The 24,850-nt window shown below is 44.1% G+C and overlaps 2 protein-coding genes across 8 annotated transcripts in view; both read right to left on the minus strand.

Moving 5' to 3' along the window:
• The window catches only part of mgaa (MAX dimerization protein MGA a), a 31,058-nt gene extending 15,152 nt beyond the window's left edge, over positions 1-15,906 (minus strand). For 2 of the 7 annotated variants that reach the window (XM_059353157.1, XM_059353151.1), the window contains exons 1-15: positions 14,736-15,906; positions 12,306-13,459; positions 10,317-12,000; positions 9,919-10,000; positions 9,536-9,658; positions 9,290-9,418; positions 7,962-8,078; positions 7,030-7,850; positions 6,690-6,960; positions 5,352-5,476; positions 5,094-5,204; positions 4,713-4,848; positions 4,206-4,513; positions 3,782-4,117; positions 1,888-2,104 (exon numbers count right to left, since the gene is read on the minus strand). In XM_059353157.1, the coding sequence (XP_059209140.1) occupies positions 1,888-2,104; positions 3,782-4,117; positions 4,206-4,513; positions 4,713-4,848; positions 5,094-5,204; positions 5,352-5,476; positions 6,690-6,960; positions 7,030-7,850; positions 7,962-8,078; positions 9,290-9,418; positions 9,536-9,658; positions 9,919-10,000; positions 10,317-12,000; positions 12,306-13,399 (5,554 nt within the window). In that variant the 5' untranslated portion in view covers positions 13,400-13,459; positions 14,736-15,906. The remainder of the gene's footprint in view (positions 1-1,887; positions 2,105-3,781; positions 4,118-4,205; positions 4,514-4,712; positions 4,849-5,093; positions 5,205-5,351; positions 5,477-6,689; positions 6,961-7,029; positions 7,851-7,961; positions 8,079-9,289; positions 9,419-9,535; positions 9,659-9,918; positions 10,001-10,316; positions 12,001-12,305; positions 13,460-14,735) is intronic. The other 5 variants (XM_059353152.1, XM_059353154.1, XM_059353156.1 and 2 more) reach the window with 5 other exon arrangements.
• A 3,290-nt stretch (positions 15,907-19,196) lies between these two features.
• Positions 19,197-24,850, minus strand: part of tyro3 (TYRO3 protein tyrosine kinase) — a 32,235-nt gene continuing 26,581 nt past the window's right edge. Inside the window, exons 13-19 of the mRNA XM_059353158.1 lie at positions 22,435-22,515; positions 22,105-22,197; positions 21,899-22,020; positions 21,692-21,801; positions 21,339-21,498; positions 21,087-21,223; positions 19,197-20,943 (exon numbers count right to left, since the gene is read on the minus strand). Of these exons, the coding sequence (XP_059209141.1) occupies positions 20,514-20,943; positions 21,087-21,223; positions 21,339-21,498; positions 21,692-21,801; positions 21,899-22,020; positions 22,105-22,197; positions 22,435-22,515 (1,133 nt within the window). The 3' untranslated portion in view covers positions 19,197-20,513. The remainder of the gene's footprint in view (positions 20,944-21,086; positions 21,224-21,338; positions 21,499-21,691; positions 21,802-21,898; positions 22,021-22,104; positions 22,198-22,434; positions 22,516-24,850) is intronic.

The raw sequence follows: 24,850 nt of genomic DNA on the forward strand, positions 1-24,850 counted from the left end.
TTAAAGTAAGATTGAGCTGAAATGCTGTAGCTTTATAGTGGTCTCAGCAGGTGACTCTGAAGAACAATAGATACAGGTTTTTTCATGTGGCAGCTTCAGAAAGTGTTGAAAGCCACCCGCTGCATCCACCCGATGACTCCACCACACTGACACTCGAATCCCCCACCGTTGTCAGTGGAGATATATATATATATACACACACATTTATACACACACATATACACATATATGTACAGTGCTCAGCATAAATGAGTACAGCCCCTTTGAAAAGTAACATTTTAAACAATATCTCAATGAACACAAATACAATTTCCAAAATGTTGACAAGACCAAGTTAATATAACATCTGTTTATCTCATAACATGAAAGTAAGGTTAATAATATAACTTAGATTACACATTTTTCAGTTTTACTGGAATAAGGGCGATGCAAAAATGAGTACACCCCACAACAAAAACTATTACATCTGGTACTTTGTATGGCCTCCATGATTTTTAATGACAGCAAGTCTTCTAGGCATGGAATGAACAAGTTGACAACATTTTGCTCCATTGATCTTTTTTCATTCCTCAAGAATGGCCTCTGTTAGAGACTGGATGGAGAGTGATGCTCAACTTGTCTCTTCAGAATTCCCCATAGGTGTTCAATTGGGCTCAGATCTGGAGACATACTTGGCCACTGAATCACTTTCACCCTGTTCTTCTTCAGAAATCCAACAGTGTCCTTAGATGTGTGTTTAGGATCATTGTCATGTCGGAAAAGTGCACGACGACCAAGGGCACGGAGTGATGGTAGCATCTTCTCTTATAGGATAGAGCAATACATCTGTGAATTCATGATGCCATCAATGAAATGCAGCTCCCCGACACCAACAGCACTCATGCAACCCCACATAAGGACACTGCCACCACCATGTTTCACTGTAGGCACCATGCATTTTTCTCTGTAATCCTCACCTTTGCGACGCCACACAGTTTTGAAGCCATCAGTTCCAAAAACATTTATCTTGGTCTCATCACTCCAGAGTACAGAGTCCCAGTAGTCTTCATCTTTGTCAGCATGGGCCCTGGTAAACTCTAGAGGGGCTTTTTTTGTGCCTGGGCTTTAGGAGAGGCTTCCTTCGTGGACGGCACCCATGCATGCCATTCCTCTGCAGTGTACGGCGTATTGTGTCACCAGAAACAGTCACCCCAGTTTGGCTTTCTAATTCCTTAGATAACTGCAATGAACTTGCATGCTGATTTTCTTGGACCCTTCTCATCAGAAGATGCTGCTGTCGAGGTGTTAACTTCTGTGGACGGCCTGGACGTCTCTGTGAGATGGTTGCAGTTCCATCTTTTTTACATTTTTGTACCACTTTTGCTACAGTATTCTTGACTGATAAGTAAAGCTTTGCTTATCTTCTTGTAGCCTTCACCTTTGCGGTGTAAAGAAATAATTTTCCTTCTCAGGTCTTGAGACATGTGGTGCCATTGCTAACAACATGAAATGGGAAGGGGTTTTATTTAAGTAACACCCTTTTATAGTCAACTGTCTGCTGGACACCTGTGTAATGAATAATTAGACTCACCTGTGGTCGATTATTGTTAAATTAGACATTTGTAGTCTAAAACTTAGCTTTGCTCCCGAGACTTTCAGTGGGGTGTACTCATTTTTGCATCACCCTAATTTGAGTAAAACTGAAAATTATGAATGAAAAGTTATGTTATTAACCTTACTTTCATGTTATAAGTTAAAAGAGATGTTATATTAACTTGGTCTTGTCAACATTTTGGAAAATGTATTTGTGTTCCTAGAGATATTGTTTAAAATGTTACTTTTCAAAGGGGGTGTACTCATTTATGCTGAGCACTGTATATATAAACGATAAAGATGCGGAGAGTTTACCTGCAGGGGGGGCAGGGAGCGCCACTACAGCCGGCTGAGGCGTGGGCGTTGAGGTCGGTCCTGAGCTCTGAGCGGGATCAGAAGCAGAAGAAGAGCGTTGCTGCTTCCTGTTGCCGCCGACCCGCCCCGTGAGGTAAGCCGCCAGCCGGTTGGCTGGATGGAGCGCCCCCATCTTCCCCAGCTGGATCTTTGCCAGCGGATACAACTTCCCGTTCACCTGCACAAACATTAATGTCACTTTCAACAAGCAGGAAACAGTAAATACAGACATTATGATCAACGTTTGAACTCATTTTTTAGTTATGTGCATCAATTTCTGAGAGCTAAACGTTAGCAAACATATCACAGGACATAATATGAAATCTTTATTGTTTTCCTATCAGTTTTAATCAGTGTTCAGCCTTTCCCCTGGGACACGGTTATTCTAATGTCTCAATCATATTCCCTCAATCACGGAAGATTTTATGAATTATTGTAAAGGACAATAAGGCTTCTTCTATGTTGTATTTAAGGCAGCATTGTAAATTCTGTGGTGGATTTTGTTAACACATCCGTGTGCTCTTATTTTGAAAATGACATGTATTTAGTGACAGGAAGCATCTCCTACAGTTAGTGGTTAATCAATACTAGCTTATTGGGATTAACACAACTAATACTAACTAGAAAAACTAACTAACTACTAGAAAATTTCCTCTGGGGAAATTCTGAAAGGGCCACGGGGGCTACTGCCGGTGTGTGTACACTGATGAGATTCTTCAGAGATTTCAAACTATGCCCTTTAACCTCAAAATGTCTGTGTGTGTGTGTGTGTGTGAAACGTGTATCTGGAGGAGTGTGCGCGCTTACGCGCGCATTTGTGTGTGTAGCGAAAATCGCATGAAGTTACCTGTGTGTGTGTGTGTGTGTGTGTATGTGTGTGTGTGTAATTAAAATCACATAAAGTTACCTGTGTGTGTGTGTGTGTGTGTGCAACTGTAATCACATCAAAGATGAAAGGCAATCAGATCAAAGCAATCAACAGAATTAACTGACACAGCGGTGGACAGGAATTTCTGGCCTCGAACAGAAAGCATTTTTGGCAAAACCATAATACCATAATACCTATCATTGATCGGACTTCACTTTGATCGTCCTGAGTTCTTCCTGCACGTCTACATATGTTTTTTTTCAGAAAAATGAAAAAATAGCTTTGTTAGAGCGATCTAAAAAAACTGTTATATCTCCCTTTTTCAGAAATCTTCCTGCGTTTTTAATATGGGAGCCAATGAGGCTGTTGGTGCGTGTTGGTGGCACATCTGTGCGTCCTACGCCCAAACTATAACTCTGACAGCTTTGCCAGAGGATTGTGAGGGAGAAGACAAATTTTCCTACGTTTCTATGTATAAATTATTTCTGTAGAGTGGAATTTGCGCAGGAGCGCAGTTTTCAAATTTATGTTTTGACAATTTGACAAAAAAACTATATGACCTATCGAAACGTGGATCAATACACCGATACACAAGACTTGTGTCTACTGTTTAAAGTTTAAATGGAGTTTAAACTTAAATTATGCAGGAGAAGTAGACGTTTAAAAATCTCCAATTATTGTTCTTTTTCGCTCATTTTTTTCAGCCGTCCCATTCATTTCAATGCAAAATTTTGGGCAGTTTTTCGCGACTTACGTCGAAATTGCATCCGGTAGAGGAAGAAGAAAAAATCCACAGTATAACAGTAGTGCTCGGGGCTTTGCACTGGTCCCTACAGCTATTGCTGTGTGGGACCAGTGCTCAGTGCGATTGCCCAGTGGCCCTAACTAATGTTTTGTACCAGAGGGTGGGATGAAATATCGAGCTATAGAAGTTAAAGTAATTGAATCAAACTGTCCTTAACATTAATGACCTCGTTGCGTTCTCACCTGCACCAGGTGGTCGGTTCCTCCCGGCTGCCTCTTATTGGCTGAGAGGAAGCCAGTCGGCGAGATTCCTGTGAGGAACGGCAGCGCCATGCTGACCATCTTCTTTTTCTTCTTCTTCATTTCCTGCCTGCTGCTCTCCGTCCCATCATGCAGCGGCTCGTCTTCTGACCCCATCTCCTCCTTGACGTCCTCCTCCACCTCCCGCTGCCAGTCCTCCAGAGGCTCCTCCTCCTGCTCCTCCAGAGGCTCCTCCTCCACCTCCCGCTGCCAGTCCTCCAGAGGCTCCTCCTCCTCCACAGGCTCCTCCTTTATGACGACCTGCTGCACGTAATCCTGCTGAAACCCACGGTGCGTTCAAAGACATGTTAAAGTTCAAAGACTCATGGTGCATTAAATGACTGAGGACATGATCAGATGCACCTACCTGCTGCTGTTCTGTCTCTTGTTGTGGTGATTCTGCTGGCTCCTCCTGCTCCATTCTGGGTCTGGAGATGTGGATCTTGTACTGGACGCAGCGGTCGGCACCGCTCCCCTCCACGGTCTGACTGATGGGACTGATGAGGTAGTCTTTGACCCAGAAGGGTCCGGTCAGCCGGTCCTGGGCCATCTCCTCGCAGATTCTCGTCAGCACCAGGTCGCGGTCGCTAGCCCACTTACACTCCGCCAGGACGATCAGACGCTTCGATGGCTTCGGGGTCGGCTCAGGCAGTGGAAGCCTAACCAGATCAGCTGCTGAAGAGAAAACAAACTGAAACCTGAGTCTCTTTTTTATCACAAACATTTTCCAAAAAAACTTGACGACCCACCGAACCCCAAAACTAGCATAAGTTTTATTTTTAATCGTCAGAGTTTGAACGGATCGCCACGGTTTGGACACGTGGATCGAGCCTGCCGGGAAGACGGAGGGACAGGCTGAGGACAGAGGACTCACCTGGAGGAGGACTGGAGGGTTTGGTCTGTTTGTCCTTCAGCGTCAGGTTTCTCTGTTTCACAGATTTCAGCCGAGCAGATTTAGACTTCACATCTTTAGACTTCACGTCTTTAGACTTCACGTCTTTTGGCGTCTCCTGGGGGATAAACAGTCAGACGGTCAGCTCGCATTGTCAGATCAAACAGTGTCCAGTCGACTGATGATCCGACTGCGATTCCTTTGACAGATATTTCAGTCACAAAATGATTCAGTTTTGTAGGGAATCATTATTGCATCATTATTCTCAGATATGTTTTGTGGATCTGATATTCAGATGTTCTGTTGTCGGAGGGATGTTTCTGAGCTGACAGGTTCACATGTAAGCCGATTAACCGGATTTACCGGAGGTTCCGAGGCGTCTGTCAGCTCCCTGCAGCTCGGTTTCCTCCTCCTCTTCCTCTTCGGGGCGAAAGCTCGGACTCTGGCACAGCTGCTGCCGTCCTCTCGTCTCTCCTAAACATTATACACACACATTTTATTAACAACACTTTGAGATGTAAGAAGTTTCAGCTTTTTATCTCAGTAAACTGAACTAATGACATTTTAAAGACTAAATCAGAACCATGACCCTTTAATAAAGACATTAAATAAAGTTCTTACGGGTCTTTCAGAGGGCTGGGATTCTGGGGCATGGGTCGGTTCTGGATCCGAGTCTGCAATGTCCCGTCGCCACAGGATCCGGACCCGCTCGGCAGGCTGGGAAACACTGTCCGCCTCCTTTAGGACTACAAGTTCAACACAACAGGAAGCCAGCAGGCAGATTTTTACTATGATCAGAAATACCTCGACACAAAGTCCGGATGGATTACTGAACAGTAGGGGTGTGCATTGGCACTGCCCTCACAATTCGATTCGATTACGATTCACCAGGTAACGATTCGATTCAATTCGATTCTACGATGCATTGCGATGCATCACAATTATACTGCACACAACAAGGGACATTTTTCGTCAGTCATGGGGCAATACAAGCAGTCAGATAGGCCTAGATTTTATTATTAATAGATTTTATTGGCTATATTTTGAAAAGATGGCAAAATGAATTTTAGTTCATCTAAAAGTAAGGAAAGAGAAATGCCTCCTCCTGCCATGAAAAAGGAACCTGCTGAGGTGAAATTTACATCAGCTAAATGTCGAGCCCTTGTCTCTGAGGTAGGGAAGACGTTAGCGATATCCCAACTAGCTAGCTATCGCTAGTTTTCATGACGCAAAAATGTAACGTTAGCGAGTCGACTTTAAATAGGCAAATACAATGGTAATTACCTATCAATAGTACTTTTTGTATAAAAACGTAAATGTTAAGTCCTGTCAAATACTACCACACACTTCAGTCACAACATATCAAAACAGCTGGTCCCGCTAGCTTACCTGTGCTGCGCATCAACACATGGCTCATTTGAATATTCAAATGAGCCATGTGTTGATGCGCACCCATCTCGAAGGACAGGGAGTGGGTCGGGTTAGCGTTGTGTTTACTGGAACTTTGACAGGGGCGCAAAGGCCACCGTGGCCGTAAATTGAAAATTTTTTCACAGGGCATCAAGGCCAGAGTGTGAAATTCCCACCCTGTCCCCCACAACTTTCCACTGCAGGACAGGAAATAAACATAATCGATTATGGCACTTTGCCGCATCGATGCTGAATCGTGAGTGCCCCGCATTGCGATGCATCGCCGAATCGATTATTGTTGACACCACTACTGAACAGACCTCTCAATGTGGAGTTAGCTTAGCATAAACCCTGGAAGCATCTGGAAACAGCTAGCCTAGCTCTGTCCAAAGGTAACGAAATCCAACGTCCAGCTCCTACAATGAACGTTTCTATCTGGTTTGTTCTCTGGTGTTCAGGAGGTTAGTGTTGGTTCCTGCTCAGAGCAGTAAAACTGTACCTTCAGGTGGAAACAGCTCTCTGACGGGATGAGTGAACTCTGTAACTTACCGTAGGCCATCTTCATCCTCCTCTTCTTCTTCCCGTGGTTTCCTTGTTGGGAGGGGCTGGAGTCGGAGCCGTCCAGATTCTTGAGGAGGACCACCTTCTGTTTGAGGCAGCTGCAGCCGAACATGCAGCGCGGCCGGCTGCAGTGGCTGCTCCTGCTGCCACGGGCCAGACTGGAGCACAAACAGCCCAGCCTGCAGAACTCATTGAGGCAGGGCGGGGCTCGTCTCCGCACCAGCTGGAGGGGGGCAGTGGGGTTCTCACTGACGAAACCCTGAGGAGGAACCAGAGCAGTCAGTTAAGGTTTGTATATCTGACTGATTATAGAATAAAGACCTCTTACCTTCAGCGTGAAGAGCGACGTCAAAGCGATGGCGGCCCTCTCCCGGGTGATGGTGGTCCGTGGTCGGCCCTCCCACACCACGCCGTCCTCCAGGTCCTTCTGTCTCAGCAGCGCTCGGGTCATCACTGGCCCAACATGCGTCCCGCAGGTCTCCTCGTTCTGATTCTCGGCGGTCCCCAGCTCAGAGTCTGACTCCAGCGGAGCCATGTCCTCTGAGGCCCCGGGCGGGGACGCTGTACACTTGGGGGGGCTGAGGGTCTGGGACGAGGTCCTGGGTTTGAGTTTCCTCCTCTTGCTGCGTTGAGGAGACAGAGTTAACAGTTCTGTGTGGTTGAGTCGGACTTTCTTTGATCTGTGCGTGACGGGTGCTGTGTGATCTGAGAGGGGCGGGGTTGCCGGGAGCTGGACTATAGGTTGTTTCAGGACCACGTTTGGTTCAGCCGGACTAAGTGCAGGTGCAGGACCTGGAGTTGGTTCTGCTCTGGGTTTTTTGTGTTTTGGACCTTTTTGCCTGAAACTTTCCTTCCTGGCTGCTTTGCTCTCTCTGAAAGGGGCTTTGGGTCTCTTGGAGGGGGGGATGAATCCAGATATGAGGTCTGAGGTGGGTGAGTCAGCGGTCTTCTTCTTTAGGACGCTGTCAAGGGTGCGGACGTAACTGGTGCTCCTAGTGGGCAGCTCGTAGACTAGCGGCTCCACCAGCGGCTGAGAGAAGCTGGCGGCTCGCTCGTCGATCAGCCTCCCTTCGTTCTCCAGATACTCGTCCAACATGTCGCTGCAGAACGCAGACAGGTTCTTCTTCTGCACGTCTGAACCAGGACCAGCTGCAGACAGAAACATCCACACACATTTAACACAAACGTCCTAAGAGGATTCGCCACATGTTTTATATAGAATGTAATTATTGCAGTGAATGAAAACGAGAGAAAAGTCACCTTCAGGTGTGGTTGGTGTCGACGGAGCCTCTGATGGAGTGAATTTCTCTCTCCAACCTTTAATCTGAGTCACGTCTGTTGTTTTTCCTGTTCTGGACACAAACGCTGCAGAAACTCCTGCAGACAAACAACAGAAAGTCACTTTCTAACAGGCAGGACAGCATTAAAGTTTAATTAATGTTAATTAATGTTAATTTTTCCTGTTTATTTCCGCCTGTTGTTTTTTTTTGTTAAATGCATGTATTTCTTCAACCCTTTGATGCAGAATAAAGTATATACACCATTTTTTCAGGACTACCAGTGCTACCAGAATAAATGGTTCTGTCATATGTCACATGAATGTGCAAAAAGTTATATAACCCTGAAGACAAAGGAACAAATAAAGCGGAAATTTTATTTTGCAAAAATCTAGTAAAACCACACAAAAACATAAATGCAATGGTCTTTTTCAACTGAATGTTATATTTTTAGGTCTTGGGGATCAGGGGGAAACAAATAAACATTCTACATTGTACAAAATGACATATATTCACAAATAAGTTAAAACGATTTTTCTCAAGAATAGCTCAACTGTGCTACACTTCAAAGCAATTCCTTCAAAGTGTACTAGTGTTTTAGTGACATTTTGCAAAGCAAAACTAATTGTTGTACCTTATTTTACTGTAACAAATCAACTTTTTTTGCAAAACAATGAGATCGTATCAATCCGTCTCTGTGCGCTCCCCCTCCCCTCTCTGTGCGTCTCCATCCAGGCTGAGCGTCACACAGACAGACGTACGATGTCACATCCTGTTTATTTCTTCTTCTCTTGTCTTATTATTGTAAACGCTACGCAAACAGCAAAGCTTTATGATAGTGGAATGGGATCAACAGTTTATTTATGGCGCAGGGCATCTGTGAATCAGAGTGTGCCATTACGCACGGCCAGGGGGCTCAATTTGATTGGTCACTGTCCACCAGATGCACTGCTGAGACAACCTGTGGCTACCAGTTAGCGGCTAGCACCAAAACAACATTGTTTTATCGCGTAAATATGGATTATTATACAAAGAAAAGGATCAATATGGTTTGAATAAACTCCCCAAAAACACTGTTGTTCCATGTCGGATTATAAAACCTCTGGAAGGTGTACAATGACACCAAAAGAAAGCTGCAGACCACTTTTTAGACGTGAGACAGTTAAAGTAGATTCATGACGTTCAAAACTGACTAATACTTTCATGTCACTGAATCAAATCAAAAGTCTGATATGAAATGAATCTTTCTGACTGGAAGCCTCAGCTGTGTGTGAAGCAGTCTGTGTCTAACTCTGACTCAGTGAAGCAGACCTGGAGGAGGCGGCAGCTCCTTGTTAAGCGGCTCCAGAGAGACTCCAGGAGGGGGGACGGGCAGACGAACTCCCAGGTACTGCAGGTCGATGGCCAGAGTTGGATCCAGCAGGTTCATCTTCAGACCGACTGAGAAAAACCAGAGTCCTCTTTTTATTAATATTTTAATGTGAGCTCACTTGTAACTGTGACGACGTACGTGAAGCTGAACAAAGATAATGTCGGGAGGGTTTTTGAGTCACACACCTTCCTGCAGCACCGGATGGATCACCTGTCGGTGTCTCATCAGCTTCAAGTCTTTCAGAAGAATCTTCCCAGAGGCAGCGATCTGCTCCTCCAAACCTTCTGCCATCTCTGCGGAACATTGAACTAATAATATCAAGAACAAATGCTTGCCTAAGGTTAACTCTGCTTATTCTTCGTCCAGGACTAAGATAAAGATGTGTAGTGTGAAAGGTCTTGATGAAAACAGCTATAACCTCTTGTTGGCTTTGAATTAGCGTTTAGCTACTTGGTGGACTTAGCTTAGAGATAGTTAGCTCAGATTTCGCTTTAAGGAAGTTTAAAGATTGCTGTTCGTTTAGGGTCAGCTACTTAAAGAGTTTGACTGTAAAAACATGACAGTGTACCAGTCTCAGGTGCGTCAGCATTCTGTCTCAGGTGACCTTCAGTTGTCCCATCAGAGTCTGCGATGTGAAGTTTGAGGGCCTCCTGAAATATGAGTTTGGTCTTTAGTTTTCTGTATGCAACTTAAATGGAGTTCATAACCAACAAGACTTTGGTCTAAAGCTCTGCTGCCATCACAGAAAGGCTCAGAAAGACTTTTTCTCAGGTCTGAAAGTGAAATAACACAACCAAACTGATCTTCTGTGAGCTAAATCACCTAACTTAAATTCAAGGATGTAGTTAACCTTGAAAACATGATTGTTAAAAAGAAGCATTTTCCATTTAAAGACTTAAAAATCCTTACCTCTACATTCAACCTTTTAAATTCCATTTAGAAACAGGCAACACTGAATTTATTTACCTTTGATGTGAATGAGATGAATAACTGCTCCTCCACTTCCTCCAGGTTGGGCTGCATTCGAGTGTAGGTGGAGGTTTCCGTCTTCTGATCCCCATCCATCTGAGCGAACTTTCGCCGCCGTGACTTTTTCTTGCTCCTGCAGGATTTGTTGGCTGGGAGAGGTCGCACCTGTTGAGAAGGTGCGTTTGTCTCTGCTGGAGGTGGGCAGGGGGCAGCCGGCACCTCAGCGTTTGGAAACTCCACCCCAATCCCAAGATCATCATTAGTGGTGAAAAAGTGCACAAGGTCAGTGAGCGAAGGCGTCGGCGACAGTCCATCTCCGTCCAATGAAGAAAAGGTTGGAGACAGCGGCAACTGGAGCGCGAGGGGGGACAGTTCTGCAGTGAACGGCAGCGCAGGGTCAGGGGGGGGCATGGAGGCGGATTCAAGAGTCTGCGGTTCAGAGTGGGAGGGAGTCTGGGAAGGCAACAGAGGTGATGGGAAAGACTCTAAAGGAAGAGTCTGCGGTGCTGACTGAAATGTAGTGAACGAAGCATCGAGGAAAGGCTCAGCTGGAGGCAACACTGTGTGCCACGTAAACACGGACTGGACGCAGTCCTCGCTGGGTGGCGTCTCTTCAGGGCGATCTGCTTTTGGAGAGGGTTCAGAGGTTGTGGAGTTGAATTCTAAAGTTAGCGAGAGGGGTAGGGAAGGTAGAGGCTCTGGAGAGCTTGCAGGAGACAACGACTCAAAGCCGAACGAGGAACACTCCGGGTCGGGCAGCAAAGAATCAGAGTCCGAAGGTAGCGTGGGAGACTTGGGGACGGCCGGTGTTTGTGGGGAGAACGAGGCAGGTAACACTGAAACAGGTGATGTATCAGAGGTAGCAAGAGTTGAGGAAATGGGGGATTTTGGTGTCCCGGTAGTACAACTCGACTGATCCGAGTCGGGTAACACTGATGGCTCTGGGCCTGTGCTTTCAGCAACTGAATTAGAAGCCAAGAAAACATCAGTTCTTAGTCTTTTTATGTCTGTAGTGGCAACAGCATCTGAACATGAAGGACTGGAAGGCCTGTAGGGAGTCTCAATTGTTTTATCTGGGTGAAGATGTGCATCAGCGAGTCCAGAGGCCCGGCCGTCTGAGTCTGTGACATCATCAGTGAGGTCCTTGGAGAGGTCAGCGGCTCGCTCACCGACAGGAGCCGCAGCAAAACTCAGCAACCCGGACAGAGGTTCTGACGGAAGTGCAGAGGAAGGACGGTCCAACTTGCCCTTCAACATTTTAGATTTTGTCGAATGCTGCTTCAAAAAAAGAGCGAGGGCTGGCAGAGGCAGAGGAGCCGGACGTTTCTGCTGTTTTACTTTCACATCTGACGGAGCTTCGGGCTGGTGTTGGCGGTCAGAGTCCACAGAGGACTTCTTGGACACAACCTCATTACCGACCCGAGAAGAATCTGTCCTCACATTGTCTTTACAGTTGAATGAATTCAAAAGGCTTTTTTCCTCCTCTACTGTCCTCTTTGCCCCAACAGGTGACGTTTCACTTTGTGTCTTTACAGATGCTCCATCTCTCTTGGGAGCAGTGTTTTTAGTGTGAGAGGTGCTGCTGCTGATGCCCAGCTGCTCCAGGTTGCATCTGTGCAGTGAAACATGAGCCTCACGAATAAGTTCAGAAAATAACTTCTGAGCTGGACGTGAACCACTGCTGAAGGAAACGAAACAAGAAAAGCATAAAATTAGTGTCAGCAGTATTATTTAGCGTCATTTAGGTCAACACAGCTTATTAAATAAACAAATAAACCTCGATATCCACATCATCCTTTCAGAGCCAAGCACCATGAGTCTGAATGATGTTTGTCCCGAGTACAACACTCCACATGAGGACACTGAAGACACATGAAGTAACTGAGGACACAACACTTAACGTATTCCAAATGATGACATTTGAAGTTGGTCTCAGACCTTTCTGTGCAGAGACTGTGCCATCTGTCGTAAAGTGCAAGCTCTTACCTGGAACATTCCCCTGGGATGCCGGCAGCCGAACTGCCTGCGTTTGGCGTGGAGCTTCTCTGGAGGTCACCCGACCCCGAAGGCTTTGTGTCCACTGCTTTTGAACTTCGAGGTTTATGGTTTGCGAGCAGAGATTTCAGGCTCTTCTTCATGGGATGCTGCTCGTTGGTGCTCGCGCCTCCGTCTTTGCTAGAGTTCAATTTGAGCTTCAGACCCGACAGCACAGAGCCCTCCTCTTTGAGTCCTTTAGCAAACGGGTTGTAATCGACTTTCAGCTGAGAAAACCGTGAGTTCTGGTAAGCAGTGACTGCCATAAACTCAGTCTGGGGGAAAGAGAAAGTGACAACACTGGGACCGCTTAACTTTGCGTCTTTCGCAGCTCTGTCCGTTTGGACCACGTGCAGCTGTGGTAAGTAGCGGTGCATCGGGTGCAGGATGGTGTTTCCCGTGTTCCCCTCTGGTTCTGATCTGTTGTTTGTGAGCTTCAGTTTGTAAAAGGACACCGGATTCTGCATCCAGTGTTGACCCGTCGACGGGGACTCTGGATGAGCGAACGGTTGACTCTGAACATGGCGTTCGGCTTTTCCGGCTGCTTGCCAGTTCTTGCCGGTCCACTTGTAACGAGTGTTGTCTAAAGGGACGATGTCCAGGATCAAAGTGTACTTCCTAGATGGCTGCAAGCCGGAGACGCGAAATCGGCAGTAGGGGAACATCCTGCTGCCTTGTTTCGTCAGAATCATCTCTGTTTTGTTCCTGAAAAATTCATTCCACATGCTGTTGTTGTCCAGCGTCACTTTGATGCCTTTGGAGACACTCTCAGGTGACAGGGTATCAGATTGAGGGTTCAAACTGGCAGGATGTTTCATCACAGGAAGTCTCTCAGACGTCCTGATGGGTTCCTTTGATGGTTTACCCATCATATTTGCCTCCTCATTGGTTACACAGGTGCTTGGTTCCATGCCGCCTTCCCTCGTCTTCCCTGGTTTTGGAAGAACAAAGCGTGCAGGCGGATGGTCCGCGGCCAGCGCCACTGCAGGGGTGGTCGCCCCTTCCTGATGGAACACCATTCCTTTTGGCTTCTTCTTAGCAGCCATGAACAGGTCCCAGCAGGATCCTGCTTCCTATACATCTGAACAATGCTTCAAGACAGCATCCTGCAAATCAAAAACAAAAAACTTCATTAATTTGAAGTTTGAATTTATTGAATTTTATAAATTTGACATTGTGCACGTCATTAAAGACGAAACTGAGGCAAGCCCGACACCGCTGTGCTCACACGCTGCTCTAACGGTGGAATTTTGACAAGCAAAGTTCCACCGTAGGAAATTAGCATCTGATCATTTGGTTGGTAGACTGTATCTGGACCTAAGGTCAGTTTATCTGAGCTGTAGTATATCAGAACACAGAGATAGACTGCATGTAGCCACCTGAGCTACATCAAAGTCTTTTATTCAGTCAGTGAAATGAAGCTCAACATCACAAAGTGAATAAAAACATGTTAACACAAAAAGCTGAAAGGTAATGAAAGCACAGTCTGTTCTGACCGATCAGTTCGTCACTCAACACTCTTTGAGCAATTTCGTTGAGTCCATCCAGCTCTCACCTGCTGAGATCTGTTCCCGCCGTCAGCTCAGGTTTGTCAGGCTTCAGCTTCTACCACTCATCACCATGATACTGCTTTTCATGTTAAAGAGTCAAATTAACAGAAGTTTCCCTGCGACAGGGAATATGCCCCTAGTGGCCACATGTATTCAATGCAATTTAAAATGATGTCATCAGGGCGGAACTTTCTATGGGAACGCCACTTTAAGTGTCAACAAAACCCAAAGAAGAAGAAAATTATGGGGTGTCAAAATCTCCTTTCCTTTGATTAAAGCTGGTCCAGGGTCTGATTTATATTTTCTCTCTATTTTGCAGCTCTACAGTCTCTTAAGAGCCAAACAATCAGCACAAGCATTTATTTCATATCATGATGCATTGCAGCAAAGAGAGTAAACTACTGCAACATTGAAAATTATAATATTAAAAAAATATATATGTAAAATATATCAAAGTCTCACTCCGTTAGCCCCACTGTCCTCCAGAAACTATGAACAGCATTTTTTTTAAAAACCTTAATGGTTCCTAAACCCAAAGCTGCCACTTAGTTTACACTTTCTGGTTATTTAGTGGTTTATTATTCTGCTGTAAGGGATCAGGGACGCATAGCTAGCATAGCTTAAAGGCTCCAGAAGACTAAAAACAGAATAACATGACTTAATTTCAGATATTAAGACTTCTGTTTCTTTGAGTGATTGTAGAGATGAAGCAGCAGATTCTGAAGAAAATAAACATTTTTCAAAGCTGAGATACAGGACAAATCATTCGACCTGTTTAAACTATCACCTTCCCATAGACTCCAATGGGACAGAGTTAGTCACAGGTACTCACCGGTGGCAACAAACAATCACTGAAGGACCATCTGCTGCGACTTAACCTCCGAGACAAAGAAGTCCTGAAGAACCGGTAGAACCCGGTCTGAGGCCAACAGGCCCGGTGCTAGGCCTGGTACTCGGCCCGGTACTCAGTGCTAGGCCCGGTGCTCGGCCCGGTACTCAGTGCTAGGCCCGGTGCTCGGCCCGGTACTCAGTGCTTGGCCCGGTACTGAGCTAGGCTTGCTACTCGGCCCGGTGCTAGGCCCTGTATGTGCACGAGCACCGACCATGTGCTCTGATGACGGCGCGCGAATTACCTTCAACTGCTCGGACTCGTCCAGACCAGCGGAGTTCCGTTAATCCCGGTCCGGTGTGATCCGTTAATCCCGGTCCGGTGTGATCCGTTAATCCCGGTCCGGTGTGATCCGTTAATCCCGGTCCGGTGTGATCCGTTAATCCCGATCCGGTCTGATCTGGATCGTCTGCTGCCGTGTCGCGACTCCGTCCAGCTGGAGCACGCGGTGTTTCTGCTCCGGGACGTCACCGCCCGTCCTGCCCCAGTACTGCGCAGACTCGGACGCCATCTTGCTGCCGCTACCTGGTTCAAAATGATCCCGGCGGGAGGATCCGGGGAGGACCGGGACCCGGAGAGAGTAGCGGACGGGGCGCTCCGCGCCGCCGGTCAGATGAGGACTGAAGCGGCGGGATGCTGCGGACAAAGACGGGTTGAGTCCGCTTGATGACAACTGATTATTACCGATCGTCTGATTGTTACGGATACTGGGTTAGTTTACAGGTCACTGCTGGTCTCCGGTCAGTTTGTGTCTGATCTGTTGTGTTTCAGACTCCTGAGAGTTCCTGCTGTTTAACGATCCGCCATAGAGCCAGAGACACGGAGCTCATAATAAACCGACAGAGACACACAGGGAGGATCCTGGTTCTGATAGTTCGGGTATTACGAGCCGCCATGTTGGCTCCGTGCTGGCTCAGACAGACAAATAGCCGCCATGTTGGATCTGCGGCTCCAGTTTCACTCGTTCTTTAATGTTTTAACAGAAACAAAGAGACTTTAATCCGAACACAATAAACAGATTGAACCGGATCATTTCCCTTAAACTCAACAAGACAGTAACAGACCTGTGAGCTGCGCGCGCATCCTGCCTCTGCTGAATGTTGCACATGCGCGATGCGAAGCTGACAGGACCAGCTGGTCGAACAGAGACCAGCAGCTCCGGGTCCTGATCTCTGTTAGACCGGGACCAGGAGATGTCTGTTGGACCAGAAGCAGGAGCTGATATTCAGAGCTCTTTGTGTGACAGATGACCACAGTGAGATCTAATTCTAGTTAATAAAGTAATTATTAAAATTTATCTCAAATTAATGTCAGAATGGCTCGTTGCTTTTTTCACTGAATATTTTCTCCCAGCTGGAGTTATTGTGCAGATTTAGATTCTAAAGTGTTTTTATATTTTGGTTCTTAATGAACGATCAATGATCCTGTTGGTGATTAAACTGATCAGGTGGAGTTCAGATTATATGAATTATTTAATATAATTATCAATACATGTTTAATAATAGATTTATGTTCATTGTGACGCTTCAAATTGTCTGAAATAAAACCAGAGAGATTAAAGTTTATTCTCTTAAAGAGTCTCACTGTGGACAGCTTCATGCCTGGACTCGAATAAATTCTGGTTTGGATCTTTATATGATATGTATAAATCATAATTTATATATATATATATATATATATATATATATATATGTGTGTGTATAATATGATATACATATATTATATGATATATATTTATTATATGATATATATATAATATATATATATATATACATATATATACACACATATATATCATATATACACACACATATATACATATCATATATACATATATACACATATATATACACATACATATGTACATATATATACACATATATATACATATAAATATACATGTATATATACATATATATATATACACACACGTATATATACATATATACACTACTGGTCAAAAGTTTTAGAACACACCAACTTTTCCAGAATTTAATTGAAAATGATGCAGTTTAATGTCTCAGTGTACTCTGAAATTAATGCACATTTGAAACATTTAACATTCTTTATTGAGCATGATAGTGTTTTGAAAGTTAAAAAAAGATTCAAAATCACATTTTATGTTGGACTAAAGGACCAAAAAAAGACACAAAATGACTAAAAAAAGACACAAAATGACTTACAAAGACATGAAAAGAATTCAAAAATGGACAAAATAGCCCAAGACTCCATAGAGTTAAGTTGTTAATCCACTTCTTGTTCCCTGAAAAAAGGCCTACTTGTATAATTCTGAAATGTACATTATTTTCCAGTTTTGGTTAACCTTACCTTTTTTTATTTACCTCTGGCAGTTCACCACTTACCTTTGTACCCTTTCAAGCTGTTCATTTGACTTGAACTGCTTGAATTTCAATAAAAAACTGGAAAAATTGGGGTGTTCTAAAACTTTTGACCGGTAGTGTATATACACACACACGTATAAATACATATATATATACACACATATATCTACACACACACACATATATACATTTATATATACACACACACACACACACATATATATATACACACACATATATACATACATACATACATACATATATATATATATATATATACACACATACATATATATATATATATATATATATATATATATATACATACATATACATACATACACACATATATATACACATACATACATATATACATATATACACATACACACACGGAGAAAATTGTTGGTACCCCTCGGTTAATAAAAGAAAAACTCACAATGGTCACAGAAATAACTTGATTCTGACAAAAGTAATAATAAAAATTCTATGAAAATTAACCAATGAAAGTCAGACATTGCTTTTCAACCATGCTTCAACAGAATTATTTAAAAAAATAAACTCATGAAACAGGCTTGGACAAAAATGATGGTACCCTTAACTTAATATTTTGTTGCACAACCTTTTGAGGCAATCACTGCAATCAAATGATCCCTGTAACTGTCAATGACACTTCTGCACCTCTCGGCAGGTATTTTGGCCCACTCCTTATGAGCAAACTGCTCCAGTTGTCTCAGGTTTGAAGGGTGCCTTCTCCAGACGGCATGTTTCAGCTCCTTTCAAAGATGCTCAATAGGATTTAGATCAGGGCTCATAGAAGGCCACTTTAGAATGGTCCAATGTTTTCCACTTAGCCATTCTTGGGTGTTTTTAGCTGTGTTTTGGGTCATTATCCTGTAGCAAGACCCATGACCTGCGACTGAGACCAAGCTTTCTGACACTGGCCAGCACATTTCTCTCTAGAATCCCTTGATTGTCTTGAGATTTCATTGTACCCTGTGCAGATTCAAGATACCCTATGCCAGATGCAGCAAAGCAGCCCCAGAACATAACAGAGCCTCCACTATGTTTAACAGTGGGGACAGTGTTCTTTTCGAAACATGCTTCATTTTTTCGTCTGTGAACATAGAGCTGATGTGCCTTGACAAAAATTGCCATTTTTGTCTCATCTGTCCATAGGACATTCTCCCAGAAGCTTTGTGGCTTGTCAACAAATTCCAGTCTGGCTTTTTTATGATTTGTTTTCAACAATGGAGTCCTCCATGGTCGTCTCCCATTAAGTCCACTTTGGCTCAAACAACGACGGATGGTGCGATCTGACACTGATGTTCGTTGAGTTTGAAGTTCACCTTTAATCCCTTTAAAAGTTTTTCTGGGCTCTTTTGTTACCATTCATATTATCCGTCTCTTTAATTTATCATCAATTTTCCTCCTGCGGCCACGTCCAGGGAGGTTGGCTACAGTCCCATGGATCTTAAATTTCTTAATATTATGTGCAACTGTAGTCACATGAACATTAAGCTGCATGGAGATGGTCTTATAGCCTTTACCTTTAACATGCTTGTCTATATATTTTTTTTAATCTCTTGAGACAACTCTTTCCTTCGCTTCCTCTGGTCCATGTTGAGTGTGGTACACACCATGTCACCAAACAGCACAATGACTACCTGTACCCCTGTATATAGGCCTACTGACTGATTACAATATTGTAGAGACGTCTGATGCTAATTAGTGGACACACCTTGATTTAACATGTCCCTTTGGTCACATTGTTTTCAGTCTTTTCTAGGGGTACCATCATTTTTGTCCAAGCCTTTTTCATGAGTTTATTTTTTTTAAATAATTCTGTTGAACCGCGGTTCAAAATCAATGTCGGATTTTCATTGGTTAATTTTCATAGAATTTTTATTTATTATTACTTTTGTCAGATTCAAGTTATTTCTGTGACCATTGTGGGTTTTTCTTTCATTAACCAAGGGGTACCAACAATTTTGTCCATGTGTGTATACATACACACGTATAATATGAACATTAAAATGAAAACTGATGTCAGGAAACAATCAAACATTAATAATCATTTCATCTTTAACAACATCTGAGTCAAATACACAACAAATGGTTCAGTGATTTATCTTTACATGAAATGTTCAAGTAGTTAAAAACAACAACATCTCAGAGTTAGAATCATACAAGAGAGTCACTTTAGAGCAGCAAAATCCACATCAAATCCCTGCAGGACCAGATCAGATCCCTGCAGGACCAGATCAGATTCCTGCAGGTTCCCGGGCCCCACAGACCCTGCATTACATGTTTTAACAGTTATTTTGTGAAATGCACCATATAAACCTTAATAATAATAATAATAATAATAATAATAATAATAATAATAATAATAATAATAATAATAATAAAAGCCTTTGTTGCATGCTGACAAACCTGCAACATCATTATTAGAATTTTTGGATCATTTATGTCCAGAAACGGCAGAAAACAGTTAAAAATGTAGATTCGGTGTCTTAAAGTTCAAGTGACATTTCAAGTTTGTTACCATAAACATGAGCACAATATAATAATATAATAAACTAAACACAGGCCTGAAGACCAACTTGATGTGATGAATATTAACCAGAACAGATTAAACTAAACAGGAAACAGTTTGTTTCCATCTGCAGATCTTCACAGAGACAGAGTTTATTAACCCAGAGTGTCTTGTTGTTCTACTCTTACTCCAGTTTATAATGTGCTTTAATATTTTACACTAACAATATATCTGGAACGTTCTCAAAGTAATGCCTCAGTAAAAAAATAAACTATTTCTTAATGATGAAAATAAGAGAAATAAAATCCTGGTACCTCATGAGAATGACAAACTTTCAAAATAAGACTTGGTGTCATTATTTTTGAGAATGTTTAATTTTAATTACTTTACATTTACATTACTTACAGGATTTTTTATCTTCAGATACTTTAATGTGAGTATTTAACCCCTCCAGTCTTTGTGCTAAGATAGGCTAACAGTTTCCTCCCTCTTCTAGTCTTTGTGCTAGGCTAGGCTAACAGTCCCGTCTCCCTCCACCCCCCCACCCCCACCCCCACCCCCACCCCGCCTCGAGTCTTTGTGCTAAACTAATGTGTCACAGTAATCTGTATTTAATACAAAAAATAAAGTTTCAAAATAAAGTTAAATATTCTCCAACTGCAATGTTAATAAATTCATTTATCAAAAAGTTTAAAAACGAGTTCAGACAGAACCCAGTGTGTGTGTGTCTGTGTGTGCGTCTGTGTGTGTGTGTATGTGTCTGTCTGTCTGTCTCTGTGTGTGTCTGTGATCAGCTGACTTCAGGTCCAATCAGGTGAGAAGAGGAGGAGCTGTGATTGGTCAGACATTAATGACGACATCATCGTCCTCATCTCTGACCTCTTCCTGTATCGTGTCCGAAGACTCCGCCCTCATCGCCGCCGCCCCCCCCTCCTGGTCGTCTGCGGCGCTGCGGGGCCCGATTATGTACCTGTAGTCTCCTCCGATGGCGAGCGCAGCACCGGAGCCGACCATCAGCCAGTCCTTCTCCTCATCCTCCGCCCGCCGCTGCCAGGGGACGCTCCAGCCGGGCGCAGATGCCACCTCGAGCCCCGGGGCCCCGCCCAGCGCCACCCCCTCCTCCCCCTCCAGGTTGACGTAGAGCGTGTACTCGTTGGGCGCGGCGGCAGGCGTCAGGCTGAGCCACAGTGCCTCCAGCTGGACGACCAGCTGCTGGAAACTGGGACGACACCTCGGGACAGGACTCCAACAGCTGTGCATGATGTCATAACTGACCAACCACAGAAGAAGAAGTCAGGAGGTCTGAGACACCACGACATCAGATTAATAATCCCAACCTCATGTTAATAATCTAATTATCTGATTAATAATCTGAACATCAGATTAATATATATTAATATATAATTGACTCACATGTCGTCTCTGCAGTCCGGAGGTTTCTTCAGTCGTTCTCCTTTGATCAGAAACTCGTAGATCTCAGAGTTCTCCACGCCAGGGTACGGCGTCTGACCCCGAGTCATGATCTCCCACATGGTCACACCAAACGCCCACTGAGACAGACACACACACACGCTTTTTGAGCACCGACGGATTCAAAAACTCATCAAACTTTTCTCTCAGATTATTGTTTCTGATTCTGTGTGTGTCTGTGTGTGTGTGTGTTACCACGTCGCTCTGTGTCGTGTACACATTGTCTGCGAGACTTTCCAGAGCGATCCACTTCACAGGAAGTTTAGAAACTGAACCCTGTCGGTAATAATCTCCACTGTAGATCTTCTTAGAGAGACCGAAGTCTGCAACACACACAGTCATGTTCTCGTTCAGCCTACGACAGACAGACAGACAGACAGACAGACAGACAGACAGACAGACAGAGGTTACTGAACACTGAATAAAGGTGACAGCTTGCAGCCAATCAGTATTCTCTGGGCGTGTTGATGACAGCACATCAACAATGAGCAGATTTTTATTCAAACAAAAAAACAACGAGATGTTTGATCAACACGACATCGACTCACATGCAGTTTCGGGCGGCGAGGTCTCTGTGGATGATGCTGCGACTGCTCAGGTACTCCATCCCCCGAGATATGTCCAACATGAACTGCACCAGGGTCTGCAGGGACAGGTCCTGGTGGACAGACAGAGACAGACAGGTCCTGATGGACAGACAGAGACAGGTCCTGATGGACAGATAGAGACAAGTCCTGATGGACAGACAGTCTTACGAAGGGGTGCTCTCCGAGCCGGGACAGCAGCAGGAACGTGTGAAGGTCTCCGTGCTTCATGAATGGGAGAACCACCATCGGGATTGGCAGCCGCTGGCCGGGACGCCGGTGAAGACTCACTCCTAATGGAGGGGAAGAGCTGTCAATCAAACTGTCTGACCTCGGACATGTGTGTGTATGTGTGTGTATATGTGCGTTTGTGTTACCGATCAGCTGAATGACGTTGGGGTGGTGGAAGTCCTTCATGTAGGCCGCCTCCTTCAGACACTGCTCGATGTCACCTGACGAAGTGATGTCAGCTGGAGGAGAAAAACGACACTTCAACTGCTTTCACGCTAACTGTTTTCACTCTAACTGTTTTAACTCTTCGGCTGCTTTCAGTGCTTCAACACAAACGGCCCTGTACGGATTAAATGCAAACATAAATATTTTATTATATTTAAAACCAGGGGTTTTCAGTGAGCACACTTCAGTTTCCTTCAGATTATTTATTTTAACTTTTCTTTTCCCAAACACCACAGAAGAAGAAGACTCACACTTCAGCACTTTGACCGCCACCTTCTGGACAGACGACTCGTCTGCCTTCAGGAACGCCTCCCGCACCGAGCCGAACTCACCTGAGCACACACACATACACGTACACAAACACACACACACACACACGACAAATTATAAATAAAAACTGATAAACAGATAAAAACAGTTTATATTAATGAACAGCTCCGTATTATAAGGAACAGCTGACATTTAGTTTTAACTGAGTCAGCACTGTGTTTCTGTTGTGTACACACGCACGAACACACACCTGACATTAAGGGTTAATAAAGTTCAATTTCTAACTCTCAAAACTTTTCTGTTTGTATTTTATTTTGTTAAATTTGTTATTGCGTAAATTGTATTTTGTCTTATTTTATCCCCTTTAATCTACAGTCTACAATGTATTTATTAGAGATTTATCCAAAGTGACGTACATTTGAGAGATCATACAACACAAGCAAGGATGAAGTCAAGAGACAAGACAAGAATAAGCAGAATAAGTGGAATGGACTAAGTTGTGTCCTGTGAGGATGAAAGTGTTTTTAGGACATATATGTTTTTGGGACGAAAGTGCTTTTAAGTAGTGAGTGCAGATGTTTTATTTTTTGCGTGTGTTCTGTGTGTTGATTCTCTGTGTAGTTGTTCAGTAAAGAGTTGGTCTTCAGACTCTTCTTAAAGACTGAAAAGGGCTAGCGGGGATGGCAGCTTAACGAGGAAGCTCTCGACAACAGTTAATAAAACTGCCCCAAAATGATTTAACTTACCAGCGAAGTGCACAAAAACAAGGGAAAAGGGGCACAGATGACGTCCAAAAAGTACAGGAGAGGTAAAAAGCCTCTTATTGAACAAGTTGGAGATGACGAGATGCAGCTAACAGAAAAAGCTAAGGTTAGCTCTCCCGAGGCTTGCTGGGATGCATCCCCCGCACCTAGCTATGATGACGCGGGGATGAAGGAAGAGGAGGAACCGGTAAACTTGAAGATGATCATGAAAGTGCTAAGAGGCATTAGGAATGAGGTGAAAGAATTTCGAAAGGACACAAATATACAACTACAAGACATCAGAGGAGAGCTGGACAAAACAAACATGAGGCTCAACGAAGTGGAAACCAGGGTCGCTGGGCACGAAGATAAACTCGAGATTCTAGGCGAGATGATAACAACGCAGGAAGAGCTTCAATCAAAACTTACATCGTTGGAGGCTCACTCGAGGAGGGAGACGATCAGACTGTACGGGGTACCGGAGGGAGCCGAGTGGGGATCACAATCTATGATCCAGTTTGTGGAACTTACTTAGGGAGAATTTAAGCATCCCCTCGTCAACAGCACTACAGATCTAGAGGGCCCATAGAGCATTAGCACCCCCGCCAAACGGCTCCCAGCCCAGATCGATCTTGGTAAAGTTTCTATGTTTCACCGTTAAAGAAGAAGTGCTTAGGCTGGTCTGGCAGAAGAAAGGTTTTTTGTGGAACAACAACAAGATAAACCTCGACCACGACTACCTGACGGAGACCATGGCAATGAGGAAGGAGTATTCAGAGGATCCTGAAAGACAAGAACCTGCGTTTCCGAACCCTCTACCCAGCTTAAAGTGTTTTATGAGGAAGGAGCAAAAATCTACAACACGGTGGAGGAGGCAACAGCGGACCTGGCGAGCCGGGGGCTCCCGGTGAGAGTGATTAAACAACCGGCAACTCCCGGAGAGAATTAAAGAGGCCGACGTCGTGGTGGGGTGCTGGGGGACATCGCCCGCGGCAAACCCGAGGAGCTGCAGGATACAAGGAGAGGCTGCAAGTATATAGACGAGAAGAGAACTAATATTAAGATATGTTTGTGATATGGACGACATGGTAAAAATTTAATTAGTGTCGAGCCAAAATGGGTGGGGATTCTATTTTCTGAGGGCGTCATCACTACGGAAGGCCCCCTATCTCAGGGAGTAAGTAGGGGTTTTCCTTCAAAGACTAGGGGAAGCAGTGGAAGTGATTCACTGCTGGAAGCTTGGTTAGGAGCAGTTATGCTTCAGTTATACACCATACATTTTTGTTTGTTTTGTGTTTATTCCATTTGGTGCCTTTTTTTATTTGTTTCTTGTTTCTTTTTGTTTTGTGTGCTGCTTTTGGGGGAATGCTGTGCTGTCAGTTAATACAAATTCATGCAAATTGAGCCAGTGAAAATTATTTCCTTTAACGTGAATGGGGTCTTGAATGTGATCAAGATGGATAAGATATTATCTAAATTAAAGAAAGAAAGAGCCCAGATTGCCTGACTTCAGGAGACGCACATGAATCAAACTGATCATTTGAGGTTGAAGAGAAATGGTTTTAAATATGTATTTTGCTTGTCTGTCAAATCCAATCATTAGAGGAGTGTGGCTATTCTTATTTCTGGTGCACTTAACTATGAACATATCTCA

The sequence above is a fragment of the Centropristis striata genome, chromosome 16, assembly GCF_030273125.1.
Source record: "Centropristis striata isolate RG_2023a ecotype Rhode Island chromosome 16, C.striata_1.0, whole genome shotgun sequence".
Classification (NCBI taxonomy): Eukaryota; Metazoa; Chordata; class Actinopteri; order Perciformes; family Serranidae; genus Centropristis; species Centropristis striata.